This window comes from Lucilia cuprina, chromosome 5, assembly GCF_022045245.1.
Source record: "Lucilia cuprina isolate Lc7/37 chromosome 5, ASM2204524v1, whole genome shotgun sequence".
NCBI lineage: Eukaryota > Metazoa > Arthropoda > Insecta > Diptera > Calliphoridae > Lucilia > Lucilia cuprina.
The window spans coordinates 43,205,463-43,215,294 of record NC_060953.1 but is presented as its reverse complement, the minus strand read 5'-3'; the positions used below and the strand labels follow the sequence as shown (position 1 = coordinate 43,215,294).

At 31.3% G+C, this 9,832-nt stretch overlaps 1 protein-coding gene across 1 annotated transcript in view; it reads right to left on the bottom strand.

Moving 5' to 3' along the window:
- Positions 1–1,578: 1,578 nt before the first annotated feature.
- The window catches only part of LOC111689465 (cuticle protein-like), a 12,094-nt gene continuing 3,840 nt past the window's right edge, over positions 1,579–9,832 (bottom strand). The window contains exons 4-6 of the mRNA XM_023451937.2: positions 5,069–5,321; positions 2,248–2,287; positions 1,579–2,179 (exon numbers count right to left, since the gene is read on the bottom strand). Of these exons, the coding sequence (XP_023307705.2) occupies positions 1,661–2,179; positions 2,248–2,287; positions 5,069–5,321 (812 nt within the window). The 3' untranslated portion in view covers positions 1,579–1,660. The remainder of the gene's footprint in view (positions 2,180–2,247; positions 2,288–5,068; positions 5,322–9,832) is intronic.

The window sequence follows — 9,832 nt, the reverse complement described above, 5'->3', positions numbered from 1 at the left end:
ATAGCGCAAACTAAAGAATAAACTATAAAATGGACCATAGTCAGGTATATAGAATTGACTGCAGTATGGACTTTAGAATAGATTATAGTCTTCACTATAGAATAAACTACTTTCTGGAATCTATAGACTAACCTATAGACTGGACTACATATTCTATAGTTAGAACCATAGAGTAAACCATAGTCTAGTCTATAAAGTAAACTATAGTCTGGACTATAGAGTAAACTAAAGTCTGGAATATAAAGAAACTATAGCCTGGACAATAGACCAAACAATAGTTCTTTAATAGACAGCAATCTGGATCATATTCAAAACTATAGGCTAGGACTATATACTTGACAGTAGACTAGACTATAATCTGGCTAATAAACTAGACTGTAGTCGGAACTACGGATTCGACTATAGTCTAGACTATAGAGTAAACAATAGTCGGAGTTCTATAATAGACAACAATCTGGATCATATTCAAGACTATAGGCTAGGACTATGTACTTGACAGTAGACTAGACTATAATCTGGCTAATAAACTAGACAGTAGTCGGGACTACGAATTCGACTATAGTCTAGACTAGAGAGTAAACTACAGTCTAGACTAGAGAGTAAACTATAATCTAGACTAAAGAGTTAACTATAATCTAGACTATAGCATAAACTATAGTCTGAGCTATAGAGTGAAATATAATCTGGACTACGGAGTAACTAACAGACTGGACCATAAAATAAACAATAGTCTGGATTATATAATAAACAATAATCTAGACCCTACATCGGCAGAGAGTAAAGAATAAGTTCTCTTTCTGGTTTTTAACATATTTATTAACATGTGTAAACATATATGAGTGTGAAATTAAGAGTGCAAGAAAGCTTTTAACAAAGCTTTTTGTCAATGAGTGAAAACTATTGTTTGGACTATAAACTGGACAAAAGACCAGGCTATAGACTGGACAATAAACTGGATTGTAGTCTCGACTAAGGATTAGATTAGTGTATATTCAAAAGTCTAGATAATAAATTATTGTCTGAAATATATACTAAACTATAATCTGGACTGTAGACTAAAGTATAATCTTAATTAATGACAGAGCTATAGACTAAACTATAGTCCAGACTATAAACTGGGTTATAGACTAGATCATAATGAAGATAATAGTGCTTACTATAAACTAAACTGTTATCTGGACCATAGATGAGACACCACTCAAAATGGAATATATAATAGTACCGACTACAGATCGGACTTATATACTGAATTATAGTCTTGACTATAAACTTAAAAGTAGACAAATGAGTCGACTATAGTATGGACTATAGGCTGGAGTATAATCTGGACAGTAATAAGGACTTTAGTATGGACTATAGTCTGGACTATAGTTTGGACTACAGTGTGGACTATAGTCTGAATTACAGTCTAGACTAGAAACTACAACATAGTCTAGACCATGTTTATTCTAGGCTATAGTCTGAATGACTGCACTGTATAGACATTGGACAAGAGACTAGTCAAAAGTCTAGACCAATGACTAGATTTTAGTAGGAGACTACATTCCATTTAAAAAAGAAAATTAAAAATCAAATTTATTTCAATTATATAAAAATCGTTTTATTTCAAATCATTAACAAAATATATCACATTTTCTAACAGGATTTTTTACCACAACTCTTAATGGTGCAATTTGGTGTAAGTAACAGGAGAGGAGACAAAAGTTTTCACAACAGGAGCGCTATAAGAAACAGTTTTAACTACAGGAGCCGATTCATAAGTTTGAACAGATTTCACAACGGGAGCAGCAGCATAAGAAACTGATTTAACTACAGGAGCAGATTCATATGTATGAACAACAGGAGCAGCGTAAGAAACTGATTTTACTACAGGTGCTGATTCATAAGTGTGAACAACGGGAGCAACAGTTTTTACTACGGGAGCAGAGTAAGAAACTGATTTAACAACGGGAGCAGATTCATAAGAAACAGTTTTTACAACAGGAGCAGCAGCATAGCTATGAACAACTGGTACTTTTTTCTCTAAATTGGTAAAACTTTGATGGGTAATGGCCGACGAAGCACTGGTATCAACAACAGCAGTTTTAGTTAAAACAGCAGGTTGTACAAAGGAGTGATGGCTTTCCGAAACAAAACCAGGAGCGGCGGATGCTACAGCAGCTAAAGCCAAAACAGCAATCTAAGAAAATAATTAAGGGAAGCAAGTTAAATAAAATCAACCTATTTTTTGTGTTTAATATATCTTACAAATTTGAACATTTTTGTTAAAGTTAAAGAAGTTGTTTTACTTTAAAGGGTGTGAGATTAACTGATACATTTGAAAAAGGCTCAAACTTTAGCAGTTTACCGGTTTTAGTTATTAAGATAATAAAAAAAGAAGTAAGAAAATTTTATTGTAATGCCAGATAATAAACACTTAAGCTATTTTAAATCATTACTAACACTTATACATATGCATTAGTATTGAAATATGTTATGCTTTGCAATTAAATAATTTGAAGGAGTAATAAATTATAATTGCAATAGTAGTGTCCTCTTACAGTGTCCTTAAATAATGAAAAGTTATATTATTTATTATTTCATCAAGTTTTTATATTATTGAACTATTTGCTAATATTTTCTATTCATAATCTTTTGATTCATAATTGTTGATGTTTTTCACCATAATCACGATTATAGATTTTAGTTTATTTTCATAACATTTCAATAATCATTTTTCCAAAAAAAATGAAATATTTGATAACAAAAATAATTTTTATTATTAAAATATTGTGGAAAATTCAAAAACACCATAACAAGTTAAAGTGTTATATTCGGCTGTGACGCATCTCTTGAACCCACCATTAAATCATTGCCGAAAAGGAATGCTTCCTTTTAAATGTATATATTAATATTTAAGAATCAATGCCTTTGTTTTTATCGAAACAAATTTTCTCATTTATTAGATCAATTATGCCGCAATTTCCTTAGAATTTTGTAAAACAATTTCGGCTAATACAAAACTTATTTATGTGGAATTTTATCGCTGAACTTGTATTTTTAAAAAAGTATTGTGCGTTTAAATCACGGGGACCTTGTATAGTGCTAGAGCCAATAATGTCCCGATCCTCGTCAAATTTTCTAGAACGATTTTAGTAAAAAAATCTTGTTTATATTGAATTTAATCACTCTATAGCAGTAATGAGCGTTAAAGTTTTTTTTCGAAGGACTCTATATATAAGAAATAGGGTCAATTATAAACCGATTCTCAGAGGGAGATCTTATATAGGTTGTAGGGTCAATTAATGACCGATCTTCTTAAATGTTTACAATAAATATTAAGTTTTCTATAAGGTATGCTTGTGCCGAATACTAATGCTATAGATGTGCTTCCTTTAAAAAGTTGTGACAGTTTAAAGGAATAGTTTTCTGAGTAGACTAGGCAAAATCTTGGACTGGTATTGCATTAATGTAAAATATCTGTAGAAAATTTCAACTCTCTAGCTAATTCTTTTTGGATGGATTCCCTATCGTTTTCAACAAACAGACATTTAAGTCAAATTTTGAAGGGGGCTTTTTATAGGGACCCTATAATTATGGAGTTCATTTTAAACATAATTATGAACTTAAAAGCCCTATTTGGCAAGTTAAGTTATATGGGGGCAAGGTGAAATAATGGACCGACGATAACCATTTTCAATAGACTTCGTCTACGATACCATAGAAGATCATGGGCCAAATTTCATTAAATTATCTCCAAAATTGTAGTTTGATTACAAGGTTTACAAGACATATTCGGGGGTTTAGTTGTATGGGGGCTAGATGAAATAATGGACCGATCTTAACCATTTTCAATAGACTTCGTCCCTGGGACAATAGAATAGATCATGTACCAAATTTCATTACATTATCTTCAAAATTGCGGCATGTAGTTTGATTACAAATTTTACATGGAATGAAAGACAGACGGACAAAACTAAATCGACTTAGAAAATGATTCTGAAGAAAATGATAAAACCAATATTATTGTGCATTAGACACATCAGCACAAACCCAATTAACCTTCCCCACTAAAGTGGTGTTGGGTATAATAACCGCCATCTTTTTCGATGGCGGGTATTCTTATTTAATAAAGAACATGTTTTAAGTGTTTCGTTACCCCGCTATAGAAAATTAAAAAAAAAGTGTAATATGAAAAATGAGGAAGAACCAAAGAGTCCTCTTCTGCAGATTCAGAACTATAGCCTGGAATATAGTCAGAACTATTATCTAGACTATAGTCTATAATATTATTAGAACTATAGTCAGAACTACAGTAAGAACTTTAATCTGGATTTTAGTACCAACTTTAATCTTGATTATAGCCAGATTAAAAATATATATAGAACTAGTATAGACCATTGTAGAACTATAGTCTAGACAATAGTCGGAACTATAGTCCGAATTACAGTCAGAACTATAGTAAGAACTATAATCTGGACTATAGTCAAAACTATAATCTGGATTATAGTCATAATAGAACTATATATGGATCTATGGTATGCACTATATATAGTCAGAACTATGTTCTGGAATATGATTAAAAATATAGTTTGGAATAAAGCCTGGACTGTAATGGGAGCTGTAGTTTAAACAATAGTAAGAAAGCAGCAAAGAGTGCCCATTTATAGATTCAGAGCTATAATCAGAATTTAAGCCTTCTTTATAGTAGGGACTATATATGTATAGTCAGAACTATATTCTGGAAAATTACAGAAAAATAATCAGAACCATAGTTTAGACTATATTCAATAACTATCGTCAGAACTATAGCCCAGACTATAGTTTATACTATAGTCTGGATAATAGTCTACACTAAAGTCTAATTCTGGATTATATTCTAAAATAGTCTGGATTATCGACTAGACAAAACCAATTCAAAACCCTAAAATATAGACAAGTTTGTAGACAGGAGTAATTTTTAGAAAAAAAAAATACTTTTGGTTAAAAACAAACTTTTCAATTTATAAAATTTATTTTTATTTCAAATCATTAACTAAATATATCACATTCTCTAGCAGGATGTATTTAACACTACTTTTAATGGTGCAATTTGGTGTAAGTAACAGGAGAGGAGACAAAAGTTTTCACAACAGGAGCGCTATAGGAAAGAGTTTTAACTACAGGAGCCGATTCATAAGTGTGAACAGATTTTACAACAGGAGCAGCAGCATAAGAAACTGATTTTACTACGGGTGCTGATTCATATGTATGAACAACAGGAGCAGAGTAAGAAACTGATTTTACTACGGGTGCAGATTCATATGTATGAACAACAGGAGCAACAGTTTTTACTACAGGAGTAGAGTATGAAACTGATTTAACAACGGGAGCAGATTCATAAGAAACAGTTTTTACAACAGGAGCAGCAGCATAACTATGGACAACTGGTACTTTTTTCACTAAATTGGTAAAACTTTGATGGGTAATAGCCGACGAAGCACTGTTATCAACAAAAGCAGTTTTAGTTAAAACAGCAGGTTGAACAAAGGAATGATGACTTTCCGATACAAAGCCAGGAGCAGCGGATGCTACAGCAGCTAAAGCCAAAATAGCAATCTAAAAACAAAAAATATATATTTGCTAGAAACAAACGATTTTATTAATATTAAGATTTTTTGAAAAACTTACAAATTTAAACATTTTTGTGTTTATTTTTATGTGAATTGTGTTTGTTTAAAGTTTAAAACTAAACTGTTGATATTTTAAACATAAGCAGTCACATTTATATACAGTATTTTTTATTTCTTTTTTATGTGCATTTTAAGGGGTTTCTTTATATTACTAGTAACTGGTTGTTAAAGTTATTGTATTTCTTTTAAGAGCAATATTATTAAAATCATTATTATGGTCAAAGAGTTAAAGAATTGATTACATGCATTATGTCAAATTTGTAAAAAAAATATATCAACTTGCGGGACTTAAAAAAACATTATCCACGACACTTTCCCTTTTCCCTTTAGCTTCTAACGTATACTTCGGTCTCTGGGTTAAAAAATTTGGCGGCCTCTGCTATCAGCATCATTTGCAATAATGTGACATCACAGTATTAGTAACCGTACACACCCCCACAGACGAAAGAACATAATTTGTGACATAACTAACTATATTGCTAGAAAATACTCTAGAAGATTATGAGATTAGTCTGGTCTATAGTCTAGTCTATGGTCCAGCCTATAATCTAATCTATAGTCTAGTCTATAGCCTAGTCTATAGTCTATTCTATAGTCTATTCTATAGTCTAGTCTATAGTCTAGTATATAGTCTAGTCTATAGTCTAGTCTATAGTCTAGGCTATAGTTAGTCTATAGTCTAGTCTATAGTCTAGTCTAGTCTAGTCTATAGTCTAGTCTATAGTCTAGTCTATAGTCTAGTCTATAGTCTAGTCTATAGTCTAGTCTATAGTCTAGCCTATAGTCTAGTCTATAGTCTAGTCTATAGTCTAGTCTATAGTCAAGTCTATAGTCTAGTCTATAGTCTAGTCTATAGTCTAGTCTATAGTCTAGTCTATAGTCTAGTCTATAGTCTAGTCTATAGTCTAGTCTATAGTCTAGTCTATAGTCTAGTCTATAGTCTAGTCTATAGTCTAGTCTATAGTCTAGTCTATAGTCTAGTCTATAGTCTAGTCTATAGTCTAGTCTATAGTCTAGTCTATAGTCTAGTCTATAGTCTAGTCTATAGTCTAGTCTATAGTCTAGTCTATAGTCTAGTCTATAGTCTAGTCTATAGTCTAGTCTATAGTCTAGTCTATAGTCTAGTCTATAGTCTAGTCTATAGTCTAGTCTATAGTCTAGTCTATAGTCTAGTCTATAGTCTAGTCTATAGTCTAGTCTATAGTCTAGTCTATAGTCTAGTCTATAGTCTAGTCTATAGTCTAGTCTATAGTCTAGTCTATAGTCTAGTCTATAGTCTAGTCTATAGTCTAGTCTATAGTCTAGTCTATAGTCTAGTCTATAGTCTAGTCTATAGTCTAGTCTATAGTCTAGTCTATAGTCTAGTCTATAGTCTAGTCTATAGTCTAGTCTATAGTCTAGTCTATAGTCTAGTCTATAGTCTAGTCTATAGTCTAGTATATAGTCTAGTCTATAGTCTAGTCTATAGTCTAGTCTATAGTCTAGTCTATAGTCTAGTCTATAGTCTAGTCTATAGTCTAGTCTATAGTCTAGTCTATAGTCTAGTCTATAGTCTAGTCTATAGTCTAGTCTAGTCTATAGTCTAGTCTATAGTCTAGTCTATAGTCTAGTCTATAGTCTAGTCTATAGTCTAGTCTATAGTCTAGTCTATAGTCTAGTCTATAGTCTAGTCTATAGTCTAGTCTAGTCTATAGTCTAGTCTATAGTCTAGTCTATAGTCCAGTCTATAGTATAGTCTAGTCTATAGTCTAGTCTATAGTCCAGTCTATAGTATAGTCTAGTCTATAGTATAGTCTAGTCTATAGTCTAGTCTACAGTCTAGTCTACAGTCTAGTCTATAGTCTAGTCTATAGTCTAGTATATAGTCTAGTATATAGTCTAGTATATAGTCTAGTATATAGTCTAGTCTATGGTCTAGTCTATAGTTTAGTCTATAGTCTAGTCTATAGCCTGGTCTATAGTCTAGTCTATAGTCTAGTCTATAGCCCAGTCTATAGTCAAATTTATAGTCCAGTCTATGGTCTAGTCTATAGTTTAGTCTATAGTCTAGTCTATAGCCTGGTCTATTGTCTAGTCTATAGTCTAGTCTACAGCCCAGTCTATAGTCTAATTTATAGTCCAATCTATAGTCTAGGCTACAGTATAGTCTATAGTCTAGTCTATAGTCTGGTCTTTAGTATATAGTCTAGTCTATAATCTAGAGTAATCAGTAAGCTAGACAATAGTCATGTTAATAGCCTAGTCATAAACATGTCAGTAGCCGAGACCAGATCATAGATTTGACAATAGGCTATCTTTGACAATAGGCACTTTCCTATAAACTAGTCCATAAGCGAATTATAAGGAAATTGACGAAAAAGCGATATGTTAGTTATAACTTTTAATCCATAAAATTTATATAATTTAAAATAAAAATTTCCATGCCTGACGTACATACGTATACCATCATCATTAGCATCACAATTGTCATAATCATATTTTAGATATTTTTATTGCATATCAGACTTCTTCAGTACTATCAATACAATTTCTGTATATTGGAATAGATAAATGTTCTACTAAATAATTGTATGTATATATTTCTATATATGTATAAGTATTTTGTGTGCACTCCATTTATAAGGAAACAACAAATTTTCCCTTTTGGTTTTGGAAAATTATAAAAATATCTGATTTTTTTGGGTACCAACCTTATGTATATGGAGTATTTTACTAAAAATAATAATGTAAATAAGTCATAATAATGTAAATACATATATTTTTGGATGTATGGTCATAATGATAATCTGTAAATACACTTGAATGTTGTTATCGTATGTCACGTTTTATTACAGCAAAGGATGCCGATTCAATGGAAATGAACAGTTGACAAATTAATTGGAGGCCAATATGAAGGTACAAAAATACAAATTTTAATTTAAACAACATTAAGCTGATGAAAATAGAATAAAATAAGCTTTTCACAAAAATGGTTTACACATCATAGTCAAACTTTTGATCCAATATTGCGCAATTCAGTTAATAATACGCCATTACAGTTAACAATATTAAACTATTTTCAAGATAACAACTTGTTTTCCAAATCACTTTTTGTCAAAATAAACGATTTAAAAAAATAATTTATGTTTAATTTATAATTTGTAGCAAAATCTAAATAGCAAAATCTAAGAAGTGTATAGTTTATTATGTGGCATGAACTAAAACACTGACACACTTTTCCTGAATACTTTATATACAACACAATGTTTTCGTTGTCCAGGACAACGATTGGGAAATTATAGCAGTAGTCCCTGTTACCTAATGCTGGTTATAGATGAAAAATCACCAAATGCGTTTTGTAATTAATTTTGCAATCAAATGTTGCACAACATAGTTTTCATATAATTTTAAAAATTTTATTAACGTAATTATGTATTTATAATAGACTATTGACTAGACTATAGATTAGACTTTAGACTAAGCTATAGATAAGACTATAGAATTAAAGACTAGACTGTAGACAAGATTGTAGACTAGACATCAGAACAGACTATAGATTAGAATATAGACTAGTCTATCGTCAAAGCTATAGATTATACTATAGACTAGACCATAAACTATACTATAAACTAGACTACAGCCTAGACAAGACTATAGACTATACTATAAACTAGACTACAGACTAGACAAGACTATAGACTAGACTACAGACTAGACTACAGACTAGACTACAGACTAGACTAAAGACTAGACTACAGGCTATACTTAAGACTAGACAGTAGACTAGAGTGTAGAGTAAACAACAGACCAGACTATAGACTTGACTAATGACTAGGCTGTAGACTAGACTATAGACTAAGCTATAGACTAGACTGTATACTAGACTATAGACTAGACTATATACTAGACTATAGACTAGACAATAGACTAGACTATAGACTAGACTAAAGACTAAGCTGTAGACTAGACAAGAGTATAGACTAGACTATAGACTAGACTATAGACTAGACTATAGACTAGGTTATAGACTAGACTATAGACTACACTATAGACTACACTATAGACTTCACTATAGACTAGACTATAGACTATAATATAGACTAGACTATAGACTAGACTATAGACTAGACTGTAGACTAGACTATAGACTATAGACTAGACTATAGACTATAGACTAGACTATAGACTAGACTATAGACTAG